The following is a 15,657-nucleotide window of genomic DNA, read 5'->3' as shown; positions in this document are numbered from 1 at the left end:
AGTCTCTGCAGAAGGCTGACAAGGAAGGGAAGGGGAATATGTGACTATTTAGCGGCATCCTGCTGGAGGTGGTGGAAATGGTGGCTGATGATTCTCAGGGTCTCAATGCTGGTGGAGCGATAAGTGAGGACATGGGATTCCCATCGCTGTTGTGCGAGGGAAGAGAAGGGGGTGAGGGCCAAAATGCGGGAGATGGGTCGGACTCGGCTGAGGGGCCTGTCAACCACAGTGGTGGGTAATCCTCAGTTAAGGAAGCAGGTGGACATTTCAGAAACCCCGCCCCTACTCGCTTGTAGAGCTGTCATCATCAGAACAGATGCAGTGGAGTATGGAATAGTCTTTACAGGAAGTAGTTTGTGAGGATGTATAGTTCAGGTAACTGTGGGAGTCAGTGAGTGTGTAATGGATATTGGTGGCCATCCTAACCCTGGAAATGGAAACAGAGGTATTGAGGAAGGGAGGAGACAGAGATAGACCAAGTGAAGGTGAGAGTAGAATGGAGATTGGAACCAAAATAGATAAACTTTTCCAATTTGGGATGAGTGGGAAGCAGCACTGATAATTTCATCGATGTGTGGCTCAATGGTATACTCCTGCTCTTGTAGTCCTTAACTGGCAACAAAAGCCATAGCAGGGGGAAAGATTATCTGTAAAAAGAGGGTTGGAGGAAAACTGGCTTGGACTGAGCATGTCAGGTCCAGACAGTCCAAACAACTGAAGCATGAACGCACACTTACCAACAGAGTGTCCAACGCATCGATCAATGTCAGAGAGAAGCTGCAAATGCAGAAAACGAAATTACTTTTTCCACACAGTAAGGGATTTTTGACCCACCAAATTGACTGTTAACCTGCTGCGATTAGTGGCCATATATTAAAAAAAATACTGTGCGCTTAACCTCGAGAGAATGTTGATTCACTTCCTCTCTCAAAAGACATCCAACCAGAATGGAATTCGAGTCTACTTCAGCCTTTTGGTAACCAGTCATTCTTCACCTCTGACCTTTCGACCTCCAGCTGAGGTCAACAAAGCCAAAAAGGGTTAGAAACTGAATCAAGGCCTTTGTAGACCAAGTGGGTTCGTAATCCAGGGTACACACCATCATCCAGGTTTGGGGACTGGTTCCCTGTTTGTAAATTAAAATATCATGCCTATTCTACCCACCCTGCGTCTTTATTCATTCTCAAGCAGTACTGGCAAGGCCAATCCTCAACGGCCACCATTTGTTGCTACTGAGAAGGCAGTGGTGAGACTCCTTCTTGAACCACTCCAACCCCGGTGAGGATGACACCTCCACAATGCTGCTGCTACACAAACTTAATGTTAAATAAAGAATCACAGAGCTGTTGCAGTGCAGAAAGAGGATATTCATGTCAGCTTTTCAGCACTATCCCTCCAAATGAGAAATTCCACACCCTAACCACTCACTGCAAGGGACAATGTTTCTCCCTATTGTTGTTGCTTCTTTGGCCAATTACTTTAAACCTTTTCGGAGGTAGGCTTTTCAGGGTTATGGGAAAAGGCAAGGGAGTAGACCTGCTTGAGTAGTCCTTACTGAAACCTAGTACAGACATAAAGGGTTGAATGGACACCTTCTGTCCCTGTAAAAGTTCTATGATCATTGAACTACTCCAGGCAGTTTTATAAAGTCCCTATTCCCCCATACTTTTGGTGTTGTTATGGAATCTCCCAAAACCTGATACCGAGGGCAAATTTAAAAATGAAAGAGAAATGATTCTTCCAAATAGCAACGATACAGCAGCTTTAAGTTAAACCATATAGACAGACCCACATTAATTCAAAAACTGCAATACCCATGATTACTGAGAACTCCCAAGACATGAAAAAGCAAAAGATGATATAAAAGGTGACATCTAACAGACCGATTCTAAATCCTGTACCTTAAAAATTCAGGTTTTCATGTTTTTACTGTGCCTCCCGTCCATGAACTCCCCCTCCTATAAATGTGAATCAATGTTGAATGTATCAAAGAAGCATAAAAGCCCTACGGTCTGGAATCAGGCCATTCAGCCCATCGTGTCCAAACCAACCCTCCAAAGAGCATCCCACCCAGACCCACCCTTTACCTTATCCCCATAACCCTGCATTTCCAATGGCTAACCCATCTAGCCTGCACACCCTTGAACACTTATAGGCAATGTCACAAACTCCATACAAAAGTTAGAATTGAACCCGGGTCCCTGGTGCTGTGAGGCAGCAATGCTAACCATTGAGCCACTGTGCTGCCCCCTTCAGTAATCCAAGAATACATTTGAAAATAATATTGAGATCCTATTCTGATAGTTAAGGCAAAACATTTTGAAATTAAACTGAACAGTGAAAGAATGCATTAGTAGATGTATTGTGGTTTCCAAAACACAAACCTATTTTCAACCCTTTCTACAAATTTCATGTTCTTGGTTTAATTCCAATACCCTTCCCACTCACTGTTTTAAGCTCTCAAATTTAGCATCCTATTTGACCACTGACAACAGGTCAACAATCGCACAAAGGTTTCCTACTTCCAAATTGAGAACAGTACCTTTGTCTGTCACTTGTTCACTCAATGGCTGCAGATTATTCATGCCTTTGGCATCTTAAGGTATCAGCTTTTGCAATGTTTTAATGACTTTGGCCTGTATAGCTACAACACAGAATATACTGGCCCAATGAAGGGTGAAGAAATATGCATCCACTTTATTTTCAGAAACCTTAGCTGTTCAGAAGCACAGAGTCAATTTGCTGCAAGTAAGCACTGCCTAACTACACAGAGGAGAAAGTGAGGACTGCAGATGCTGGAGACCAGAGTTGAAAAATGTGGTGCTGGAAAAACACAGCAGGCCAGGCAGCTCCTCTGATGCTAACTACACGGAGTTTAGCTGCTGGTTACAAATTCCAATGTCCACATCAGTTTTCATTTTATGATTGTCTTACATTTGTACAAAGCAAAGGCATCTAAAGTGATATCTGTGGACACGCTGCCTTTAAATATCTATAAACCCTGGATTCATCAGCAATGGGAAACCCTTCCCATTCTCCAAACGTTAACTGCAGCACCTTTACTCAACTCTCAGTTAAAGTAACTAACACTACAAAATATAGAAGCACAGAAAAATAGGAAGAATAGGCCATTCAGTCCATCGAGCCTGCTCTGCCATTCAATATGGTCATGGCTAATCATCAAATTCAGTCGCCTATTCCTGCTTTCTCCTCATACCCTCGGATCCCTTTAGCCCTGAGAACTGTATCCAACTCCTTCATGAAAACATTCAATGTTTTGCCCTCAACCAATTTCTGTGGCAGAGAATTCCACAGGCTCCCCACTCTCTGGGTGAAGAAATCTCTCATCTCAATCCCAAATGGTCTAACCCTTACCCTTAGACTGTAACCCCTGGTTCTGGACTCTCCTACCATTAAGAAGAGCCTTCCTGTTTACCCTGTCTAGTTCAGGGAGAACTTTAGAGACTTAAATGAGATAAACATTCCCCTCCAACCGCATTCCCCCCCCGCCATTATGTTTCTAAATTCCAGTGAATAGAGTCCTAACGGATCCATTCTCTCTTCATACATCTGTCTGTCCAACCCAGGAATCAGTTCATTGCAATCCCACCATTGCCAGAACATACTTCCTCTGATAAGAAGATCAAAACCACACACAATATTTCAGGTGCGGTCTCATCAATGGCCCCTGTAAATTTGCAGCAAGATCATCCCAGTTCTTGTAATTAAATCCTCTCACTTCTACGAAGGCCAACATAGCATTGCCTTTCTCTACCAACTGCTGGACCTGCATGCTTACATTCAGCGAGTTGTGTACAAAGACAACCAGATGTCACTGAACCTCCCCCTTTCCCATTCCATTGCCATTCAGATAATAATCTGCCATCCCGTTTTTGCTTCTGAAGTGGTTAACCTTACATTTATCTCCATTATACTTTAACAAAAACAGAAATTAAACTTTGGGCTTCCTGAACTGATTGCTACACATTTCTTCAGCTGAGACATCTTGTCAAAATGTTTCAACTTGCCAAAAGGTATTCATTACTCAGCTGTTATTTTCCTTAAATGTGCATAACTAAATTAATCTGAAGCTTAGTGAACGGTGATTGTTGAACCGTTTGAGTTGGGATTGGGTTCCTCCATTCTCTTCACAACACCTTGTATAAACTTTTATTTTTTTATTCGCTAGATAATGAATACAACTGCAGGTCGACTAAAACTTACCTGCCCCAGGTATCCTGACCATCACAAGTCAAAGGTCGCAGTTCATCATAAGGGAAAGCGTTCTCCAGGTAGTTGTTATAGGCATGATAAAACATGTCTTTAATTCGCTCTCTATGGTCGGAGGAGAGGGGGAAAAAAAACAAACAAACATTGCTTAGAGATTTCCGTGCAGTCAGTATTAAACTTTCCAAGCAAACCCCAGAGAAGCACAAAACCCAAACATTCACAAATACAGAAGTGCTTATGTTGGGAAGAAGTTACATTAGCAAGCTCACAATGTAGAGACCAAAGGCAGACTGGGAGACCATAGAGTCATACAGCACGGAAACAGATCCTTCAGTCCAACCAGTCCATGCTTAACATAATCCCAAACTAAACCAGTCCCACCTACCTGCTCCTGGTCTATATCCCTCCAAACCTCCCTATTCAAGTACTTGTCCAAATGTCTTTTAAGTGTTGTAACTGTGCCCACATTCATCACTTTCTCTGGAAGTTGGGGCAGCATGGTGCTGCCTCACGGTACCAGGGACCCGAGTTCGATTCCAGTCTCAGGCAGCTGTCTGTGTGGAGTTTGCACCTTCTCCCTATATCTGTGTGGGTTTCCTCCGGTTTCCTCCCACAATCTAAAGATGCAGAAGTTGGCCATGCTCAATTACCTATAGTGTTCAGAGATGTGTAGCTTAGGTGCATTAGGTTAGGGGGAAAAGGGTCTGGGTGGGTTACTCTTCAGAGGGTTGGTGTTGACTTGTTGGACCGAAAGGCCTATTTCCATACTGTAGGCATTCTAACATGCAAATCACCCTCTGTGTATTTGCCACTCAAGTCTTTTTTAAATCTCCCTCCTCTCACTTTAAAAAAAAATGCCCCTTAGTCTTAAAATCTCTGATCGTAGGCAAAGGACGCCTACTGTTAATCCTATGTATACCCCTCATGATTGTAGAAACCTCTATAAGGTCACCTCTCAATCTCCTACACTCCAGTGAAAAAAGTCCCAGCCTATCCCTTAGTGATTGTAGTTTTACAAAGGGTACCCTTGAATTGTTGCTAACTCCTTCTGGCAGCCAATTAAAAACATATTATTAGAGGCCTGGAAGCTAAAGGACAGAGGCTATCAGGCCAGACAGAAAAGATAAAATAATCCAGGGCATATGGGCCAAACACAGGCAAATGGGACTAGCTTAGGAAATGTGGTTGGCATGGACAGGTTGGACCGAAGGGTTTTGGTCTGTTTCTTAGAAAAGATTACTTACAGATTAGATTACTTACAGTGTGGAAACAGGCCCTTCGGCCCAACAAGTCCACACCGACCCGCCGAAGCGCAACCCACCCGTACCCCTACATTTACCCCTTACCTAACACTATGGGCAATTTAGCATGGCCAATTCACCTGACCTGCACATTTTTGGACTGTGGGAGGAAACCGGAGCACCCGGAGGAAACCTACGCAGACACAGGGAGAATGTGCAAACTCCACATAGTCAGTTGCCTGAGGCGGGAATTGAACCCGGGTCTCTGGTACTGTGAGGCAGCAGTGCTAACCACTGTGCCACTATGCTGTATAACTGTATGACTCTATCCAGCTTTTCAGTATAACTCCAATCTTCCACAGTAGGCAACATCCTTGTAAATCGCATCTGAACCCATTCTAGCTTCATAATATTCCCCATTCAGGCAGCAAGCATGGCTCCAACCTTCCCATGGCTGGTAATTTGACTTCCCCAAGTTGCTCTGACATTTCTCTTTATATCTCTGGCCAACTGCTGAATTTTACTAATCTCAAGTTTTTTTTTAAACTTGTTGTTGAGATGTGAGCATTATGGAAATGGCCAGAAGTATTTTTTTAACCCACCTCTATCTTCCCTCTGTGTGACTTGATCGGCTATTTCAGAAAGCAAATAAGAATCAATGACATTGGTGTGGGTCTGGTGTCACACATGGGCCAACCCAGGTAAGGACAACAGGGTTAACAATATTTTGACACAAAATCTCACTGGGTTCACTAACCTCGATTAGCTAAATAAATCTGCGATAGGGTTAGAGTTGTTAGGGTTAGGGAAACTTCTTTCCTGAAAGAAGCTTAGTGAACCAGGTGGGTTATGACAAAACAGGGGTTTCACAAATCATTACTGATGAGGCTTCCCTCTTATTCCAGTGGACCAGGGAATCACAGAGGGAATATTACCCTTGGAATACTGAAGGGGGAGGATGGATTTTGGTCGTCGTGTCATGCTGATGGTGGCAAAAACAGCAGAAAATAATCGATTGAATTTTAGCATCAAGAATTTTAGATGTTTCAATCAAGACAGTTTCTCATTCTTCTACATTTTAGAGAATATATGCCTAATATACTCCATCTCATCACCAGGCAATCCCTTTTGCTCATGTGTCTGGAATAGGAGTCTAGGTTTTTAAGATTACTTGTCCAGTAACCATACCCCCTTGACCCAAATAAAAGAAAAATTCCAAACAGCAACGGCAGGTCGCTACAAAGATTTCCTTTCTGATCATATGCTCCCTGATCGACTTTTTAATCAATCCGTTCGTTGTCTGACACCTATGGAAACATCATATTTCAAACCAGGCCATCGAGAAATCTACACTAATTCATTCTGAAGCAGGTAACCGTAAACCTATCTTTTACTTAAAACTGATTTACAAGTTAGTCACCCAGTTGTGAACGGGTTCCATTCTGGAGTCCATTCACAAGTTGATTTGTACCCAGTCAGAACACAACACAGGACAATATTAAATAGCTGTTCATAAATACGAGGAGGCATTCACATGTTGGACCTTTAACCTTAATTTTAATACACCCTTGTATGGGATCACTTCGTAAACATGAGCATTCGTAAGTCAGACTTTTGAAAATCAGGAACCCCCTGCATTTACAAAATGCAACATTACAGACATCTTCTTCCAAACAGCCATCATCACAAAAATCTTTCTTTGTATGTGTTCAAAGTACTCAATCGGTGCCCTCCATCTCTTGTTCCTTCATCTTAATAGTATAGTAACATTCTTTCGAGGTACAGTTAGTTACCTGGTTGACAGGGTACACTTTCTCCCTATTGTGGAACATAACAGGCAAGGATTAAACTGGACAAGTGAGTGGCAAGACCATGCCAAATGGAAGATACGGTGGAGTGTGAAGTTATAACTTAAATTGGAAAAACAGAAAAGCAAATCCTTTTTTTACATTGTGTGATACTGAGGAATATGTTGGCATTCAGGAGGATCAGAGTGTGTTAACATGCAGATATTGCAAGCAATTAGGAAGGCAAATCATTTGTTAGCCTTTATTATGAAGGGATTGGAGCAACATTAAAGAAGTACTATTTTAACCAGAGCCACAGTAAGGTAGCTCACAGGGTAATGTGTTGTTGTTTTGGTCTTTTTACCCAAGGAAGGGATACAGAGTCTTATGGAAAATGTGTGACAAAGATTCACGAGATTGACTTTTGGGGCAAATGGATTGTTCAATGGAGCAGATTAGACTTAAAATTTTCTTGAGCTCATAGGAATTTGAGATGTTTGAAGCATATAAAATTATTGGGAGATTTGAGAGGTTAGATACTTGCTTTGTAGTATCTTTGCTTTGCTTTGTTTTGCTTTGGGAGGATGTTTGCTTTGGCTAGCAAGTCGAATACTGAGATCACAATCTCTGAATAAGTGGTCTGTCATTTAGGGTTGGGACGAGGAAACATTTCTTCACTCAGAACAGTAAATCTTTGGAATCTCTATCCCAAAAATTTTACGGATGCTCAACCACGGAGGATATTCAAAATGGAGACTGACAGATTTTGGATACTGACGAAATCAAGGAACAAGGGGAGAGTGCAACATTGCAAATTGGCCATGATTTTACTGAATGACAGAGTAGGCTTGATGAGCCTACTGGTCTACTTCTACTCATTTTTCTTCTGTTAAGCTACATCCACAGAGTGGAGCTCTGTTTGGCAAATGCTAAGTGTTAATATCCTCTAAGTGCACATAGAGTGGCCCTGTTTCAGTTTAACCAGGTAACATTACACAGTTTTCCACTGATCACTTTCGTCATGAGGAGTAAAGTCTGGGTTCTAATAAGGAGTCATCTTCGGTTACTCGATCACCAACTGTGCTCTGGAACACCATGGATATGTGACTCCAATATTAGACTGCTTACCACAGAGACTCGACTTGTCTCCAACCTACCATGACTATATCTGCCACCTTAGACCCACCTTGACCCCAGGGAGGGCATTCTTGAATCCTCCGAGTTTTATGGCAAACTTGGTCACCAAATGACTGATGAACACAGGTTCGGATCTTTACAGAAAAGGCAGCAGTCATCAGTAGTTCTTCACAAGTGGCACAAAGAACTAGATAACTCAATGCTCCACACACCTTGAACCCCACCCCGCCCAACGCAACAAGGACAGAACCCTCCGGTCCTCACCTTCCACCCCACTAACCACCACATACATCGCATCACCTTCCACCACTTCTGCCGCCTCCAAACGGACCCCACCATCAAAGATATATTTCTCTCCCCACCCCAATGTTTCGGACAGAACATTCCCTCCGTGGCTCCCTTCTCAGGTCCACGCCCCACTCCTGGCACCCTTCCCTGCCGAAAGCTAGTGCTTCCAAATAAACCTATTGGACTATAACCTGGTGTTGTCTGATTTTTAACTGTGTTTTGTATCATAGCATGGGCATATGTTATTTCCCATCAGTCCTGGTTTCGCATTTCACAAAGGAGATGAGTGCACTAGAGAGAAAGTACAAGAAGATATTAGCATGCTGCCAGAAATGGAGCATTTCAGCAATGAGGCAAGATTGGATAGGTTAGAAACAAATTACTAAAGATGCTGGAAGCTGTACTGAAAACAAAAAAATGTTGGCAATTGCAGCGGGTCAAGCAGCAGCCACGGACAGAAAGCAAGCTAATGTTTCGAGTCTAGAGGACTCTTCATCATAGCTGAAGTGAAGTGAAGCGAAATGTGGAGGGGACAGCATTTATGCAATATTTGGGGGAAGTTGGGTCGGACTGCTGGAAGGACGATGGTGTGTGTAACTGCCAGATTGGAAAGATCAGGCAGTCTCTTTTTTTCTTTCAAGTAGATGAGGATAGGGAGTGATGTAAATTTACATATAGAAAATTAAGTTAGGAAGGACCCATTCCCCTTAGCATTGAGATCAATAACTCAGGGGCATAGAAGATTAGAGGGGAACAAGCAGAAAAATTGCTGGTGAAACTCTGTGGGGAGAAAGCAGAGTTAACAATTCAAGTCTGGTGACTTTTTATCAGAACTGAAGGTTTGTACAGGAGAGTTTATCAGTGGGTAGAGGGGGATCCAGAGCTCATTGCCAGAAAGGCTGGTGGCAGAAGAGACCTTCATCCCATTTTACAAATTGAGGTGCTGTCACCAACAGGGGTATAGACAAAGAATATGAGCTTAGATTGAAAAAGGTCTGGCCAGCATTGACACAGTGAGCTAAACTTCCCCTTTTTTGACTCTACATTTTTAAATATTAGTTTCTAAAGTGCCATAGCCTTAGTGTTGCCGAGGGAACCATATTTCAAAAACGCACCAATTTATTAAACTCAACCTTCACCTACAAACTTTTATCAGGAGGCAAGGTGATTTCAAGATAAAACGAACTAATAAAACCCTGTTTATCAGAAATCTAGAGTTGTAATTGTGCTTTGTGCTAGCAGCCCAATGCTTGTCCCGAAAGAAACAAATAAAAGGCTAAGGGCTCAGTTTTCAAACGCAAGAACACCTTAGCGTTGTGTCAAATGTGATGCAGTCCTCCCTTATCACCGGGACAGATGGTATAGAGGTTCAAGTCCCACCTTTTCCAGGACAACTGGAAGTGGGTAACAACCAGTGACACTCATATCCTATGAACGAATAGTAGAAAGCCACATCTGAACCCCTATTCCCCGGAAACTTAGTGAAGAAGTGCACTTATTTGTGGCAAGAGTTTATTTTAGCCTACGACTAATCAGGAACTCCCTTTTGCAAACCCCATTTCCTTCAAGCAATGCAAGGCCAACAGCACTGACCTGTAGTGAGCCATTTCCTCCGCCTGGATTTCTTTGCCTTTTGCATTGTGGCCCCCCACTCCGATAATTATAGAGAAGCAGGCGGTGTAGAGTATTCCGAGCATGGATTTAAGCTGACTCCACTGCACCGCTGTTCCTGGAACAGTTTGATTGACAGCCGCGGTCCCCGGGACAGTTTGATTGACAGCCGCGGTCCCCGGGACAGTTTGATTGACAGCCGCCCTTCCAGGGACACGATCCCCTCGCTCTGCCCCTCGTCAGCAAACCCGGAAGCGAATACCTCAGTGCGCCTGCGCCTGATGCTCAGCAGCGCCAACTCAGTCCATGTGCTTCAGTTTCTCAGTAGCTGCCTTTAGTTGTCTGGCGGGGATGGGCAATTAATTCTTATAAGGGGCCACATGAGAAACCTGAGTTGTGTTGGAGGGCCGAACCAACAATAAGTTGAACATAATTCTGCTCAGTATTAATTTTCTCCCATTGATAAAAAGTACTAAATTACATAGTTTTGCACTGAAACTTATAATCAAAAGAATAAGGATATTCTGTTACAATAAAGATATGAAATTGTGGAGTAGGTCAAGTATAGAAGAAATAAACAGTAAAAACAATAATTTCAGTATTTAATTTTATTTTTAACATGTTAATCTCACAAACTAATAATGAAAAGTCGTTTCATTATGGTTCAGTATTACAAACAACCAACAACTCTATACAAAAAGCAGTAAGTGCTTTTGATGTTTTTCAGTTCATTTTACTTGTTCAGTGAGAAATGTCCAGTCTGTTTTGGGCTTGAACAAGTGCACTGAAATCTGGTTGAATGTCTGAGGTGGATCTGCGAAGGGCAGCTGAGAGGTGATCATCAGTGATAGAGGATCTGTATTTGGATTTGTTGAATTTCATCACTGAGAATGTCACATATATAGGTAGATATATAGGTTCACATATATAGGTAGATCCAAAGAGGACTAGAATCTTCTGAGTATGCCTCTTCATGTGTGGAAAGTTCTCCTCTTTGAGGGAAGAGTAAAAATCAAGCAGTGACACTGACTTAAAGTATTCTGCCAGAAGTGTGTCAGATTGCAGGTCAATGAGTTCAAGCTGAACATCACTAGGTGCGTTCTCCACATTGCATGTAAATGGGGGAAAAATTCATGTGAATATCATTCTCAACCATTTTAAAGTCTTGAAATCGCCTTGAAAATTCACCATGTAGTGCTTCTAACATCGATGAGTACCTGTGGGGGTGATCAGCTGAAGGTGCGGCTTCCTTCAGTGTTGGCAAGTGGGTGAGAAAGTTGTCCTCCATTTGGCTTGAGAGAAACTGCAACTTTCTCATAAAAGCCTTCACCAAGTTGTACATTTCATGTACAAAAAGGCCCTTGCGCTGCAGTTTCACATTTAGTTCATTCATAAGTGCAGTCACATCAACAGCAAAACCAAGGTCTGCAATCCAGTCTGCATCTGAAAGCTGTGGAATGCCATTCCCTTTCTTCATACAGAAAGCTTGAATCTCTTCTCTCATGTCCCATATACTTTTCCGCATTTCAATCCCTAGAAGAGTATAAAGAAAGCAGGAGTATACTTAAGAGGGAAATCAGGAGGGTAAAACATGGACATGAGATTGCTTTGGCAAATAGAATTAAGGAGAATCCAAAGGGTTTTTACAAATACATTAAGGACAAAAGGGTAACTAGGGAGAGAATAGGGCCCCTCAAAGATCAGCAAGGCGGCCTTTGTGTGGAGCCACAGAAAATGGGTGAGATACTAAATGAATATTTTGCATCAGTATTTACTGTGCAAAAGGATATGGCAAATATAGACTGTAGGGAAATAGATGGTGACATCTTGCAAAATGTCCATATTACAGAGGAGGAAGTGCTGGATGTCTTGAAACGGTTAAAGGTGGATAAATCCCCAGGACCTGATCAGGTGTACCCGAGAACTCTGTGGGAAGCGAGAGAAATGATTGCTGGGCCTCTTGCTGAGATATTTGTATCAGTAATAGTCACAGGTGAGGTGCCGGAAGACTGGAGGTTGGCAAACGTGGTGCCACAGTTTAAGAAGGGCGGTAAAGACAAGCCAGGGAACTATAGACCGGTGAGCCTGACCTCAATGGTGGGCAAGTTGTTGGAGGGAATCCTGAGGGACAGGATGTACATGTATTGGAAAGGCAAGGACTGATTCAGGATAGGCAACATGGCTTTGTGCATGGGAAATCATGTCTCACAAACTTGATTGAGTTTTTTGAAGAAGTAACAAAGAAGATTGATGAGGGTAGAGCAGTAAATGTGATCTATATGGACTTCAGTAAGGCGTTCGACAAGGTTCCCCATGGGAGACTGATTAGCAAGGTTAGATCTCATGGAATACAGGGAGAACCAGCCATTTGGATACAGAACCGGCTCAAAGGTAGAAGACAGAGGGTGATGGTGGAGGGTTGTTTTTCAGGCTGGAGGCCTGTGACCAGTGGAGTGCCACAAGGATCGGTGCTGGGCCCTCTACTTTTTGTCATTTACATAAATGATTTGGATGCGAGCATAAGAGGTACAGTTAGAAAGTTTGCAGATGACACCAAAATTGGAGGTGTAGTGGATAGCGAAGAGGGTTACCTCAGATTACAACAGGATCTGGACCAGATGGGCCAATGGGCTGAGAAGTGGCAGATGGAGTTTAATTCAGATAAATGCGAGGTGCTGCATTTTAGGAAAGCAAATCTTAGCAGGGCTTATACACTTAATGGTAAGGTCCTAGGGAGTGTTGCTGAACAAAGAGACCTTGGAGTGCAGGTTCATAGCTCCTTGAAAGTGGAGTCACAGGTAGATAGGATAGTGAAGAAGGCGTTTGGTATGCTTTCCTTTATTGGTCAGTGTATTGAGTGCAGGAGTTGGGAGGTCATGTTGTGGCTGTACAGAACATTGGTTAGGCCACTGTTGGAACATTGCGTGCAATTCTGGTCTCCTTCCTATCAGAAAGATGTGAAACTTGAAAGGGTTCAGAAAAGATTTACAAGGATGTTGTCAAAGTTGGAGGATCTGAGCTACAGGGAGAGACTCAACAGGCTGGGGCTGGTTTCCCTGGAGTGTCGGAGGCTGAGGGGTGACCTTTTAGAGGTTTACAAAATTATGAGGGGCATGGATAGGATAAATAGACAAGGTCTTTTCCCTGGGGTCGGGGAGTCCAGAACTAGAGGGCATAGGTTTAGGGTGAGAGTGGAAAGACATAAAAGAGACCTAAGGGGCAACTTTTTCACGCAGAGGGTGGTACGTGTATGGAATGAGCTGCCAAGAGGATGTAGTGGAGGCTGGTACAATTGCGACATTTAAGAGGCATTTGGATGGGTATATGAATAGGAAGGGTTTGGAGGGAAATGGGCCGGGTGCTGGCAGATGGGATTAGATTGGGTTGGGATATCTGGTCGGCATGGACAGGTTGGACCGAAGGGTCTGTTTCCATGCTGTATATCTCTATGACTCAATGACACTTTTGCCCAGGCTGAGCCACCTGACATTGGATTAGTGGTGCTGGAAGAGCACAGCAGTTCAGGCAGCATCCAAGTAGCTTCGAAATCGATGTTTCGGGCAAAAGCCCTTCATCAAGAATAAAGGCAGTGAGCCTGAAGTGTGGAGAGATAAGCTAGAGGAGGGTGGCGGTGGGGAGAAAGTAGCATAGAGTACAATGGGTGAGTGGAGAAGGGGATGAAGGTGATAGGTCAAGGAGGAGAGGGTGGAGTGGATAGGTGGAAAAGAAGATAGGCAGGTAGGACAAGTCCGGATAAGTCATGTGCTGTAAGTTTAGAACTAGGGTGAGGTGGGGGAAGGGGAAATGAGGAAACTGTTGAAGTCCACATTGATGCCCTGGGGTTGGAGTGTTCCGAGGCGGAAGATGAGGCGTTCTTCCTCCAGGCGTCTGGTGGTGAGGGAGCGGCGGTGAAGGAGGCCCAGACCTCCATGTCCTCGGCAGAGTGGGAGGGGGAGTTGAAATGTTGGGCCATGGGGCGGTGTGGTTGATTGGTGCGGGTGTCCCGGAGATGTTCCCTAAAGCGCTCTGCTAGGAGGCGCCCAGTCTCCCCAATGTAGAGGAGACCGCATCGGGAGCAACGGATACAATAAATGATATTAGTGGATGTGCAAGTAAAACTTTGATGGATGTGGAAGGCTCCTTTAGGGCCTTGGATAGAGGTGAGGGAGGAGGTGTGGGCTCAGGTTTTACAGTTCCTGCGGTGGCAGGGGCAAGTGCCAGGATTGGAGGGTGGGTTGTTTGGGGGCGTGGACCTGACCAGGTAGTCGCGGAGGGAACGGTCTTTGCGGAAGGCGGAAAGGGGTGGGGAGGGAAATATATCCCTGGTAGTGGGGTCTGTTTGACAGCTGTGTGGTAGCCGAGGTCACGATGTTCAGTCTCATTTTCCTCCAGAAGTGCAACAAACTGCCTGTGATTCAAAGCTCTTGTCCTGATGAAGTTAACTATTTTAGTTACAACATCAACCACATAGTTAATTTTTAACACTGACTTACACAACACTTCCTGATGCATAATACAATGCAAAACCAATTTCTGTTCAGGCTTAATTTCTGTCACTTTATCCTGTATTCTCTTTAAGAGTCCATGTGAGAAACAAAGCTCACACACCTCAATAATTGCAGTCCGAGACAAAATCTGAATCAGCAGTGTCCTTTATTTTACACTTGCAAGTGGGTGAGATGTCCAGTGCCTATAAGGTAGAGGACATACACACACCAAGTTCAATTCATACATAATATTTATATGATTTGATGTCTTTTGTTTTACATTGCTCCTCCCCTGCTTACATCTTCCACTTCCCTAAGACCGGCCCCCATTACCCCTGTTTATCTCTTGCCTTATCCGGCCTTGTCTGTGACAAAATGCTTATTTCTGGCCTCACAAGGCTGTTTGACCCCATCCTGCTGTAGGTCATTGTTAGGCATATTCTTTCTTCATCATTATCTACCCCCTTCATCTGTGCCTTTCCCGAGGCCGTTCTGATCCCTATGACCCTTTTAATTGGGGTTTGTTCCTCTGTCTCTGTCAAAGTGGGAAATAGATGTTTATATCTACTGTTTGTACAGGCGTATCTAGCTTAACTTCATCCCCTCACAACATCTTATCTACTTGCCCATAATGTCCACCATTGTTTTGAAGTCACATTTCATTCTGACATACAGTTTTAGCTAATACAAAAACAATTATATATTTCCTCCACATCGTTTCCATTCTTGTTGACTCAGCTCATGGCTAAAACAATTACACACTGGTGTGAGTTCATTTTACTTTGTAAAATGAAATTGCAGAATTGCAGAAGTAACATTAATTTACCTATATCCCACAATTTCCCCCTTTTCTTTAATTACCATTTGTTATCTTCT

At 43.5% G+C, this 15,657-nt stretch overlaps 1 protein-coding gene across 1 annotated transcript in view; it reads right to left on the bottom strand.

The window, feature by feature from the left end:
* Window positions 1–10,543, bottom strand: part of edem2 (ER degradation enhancer, mannosidase alpha-like 2) — a 39,886-nt gene extending 29,343 nt beyond the window's left edge. The window contains exons 1-3 of the mRNA XM_072556303.1: window positions 10,277–10,543; window positions 4,225–4,335; window positions 738–777 (exon numbers count right to left, since the gene is read on the bottom strand). Of these exons, the coding sequence (XP_072412404.1) occupies window positions 738–777; window positions 4,225–4,335; window positions 10,277–10,380 (255 nt within the window). The 5' untranslated portion in view covers window positions 10,381–10,543. The remainder of the gene's footprint in view (window positions 1–737; window positions 778–4,224; window positions 4,336–10,276) is intronic.
* Between the last annotated feature and the right edge of the window lie 5,114 nt (window positions 10,544–15,657).

Source organism: Chiloscyllium punctatum, chromosome 37 (assembly GCF_047496795.1).
Source record: "Chiloscyllium punctatum isolate Juve2018m chromosome 37, sChiPun1.3, whole genome shotgun sequence".
In the NCBI taxonomy this organism is placed as follows: domain Eukaryota; kingdom Metazoa; phylum Chordata; class Chondrichthyes; order Orectolobiformes; family Hemiscylliidae; genus Chiloscyllium; species Chiloscyllium punctatum.
Note: the sequence above shows the minus strand (reverse complement) of the source record. Positions and strands in the feature narration are given on the sequence as shown.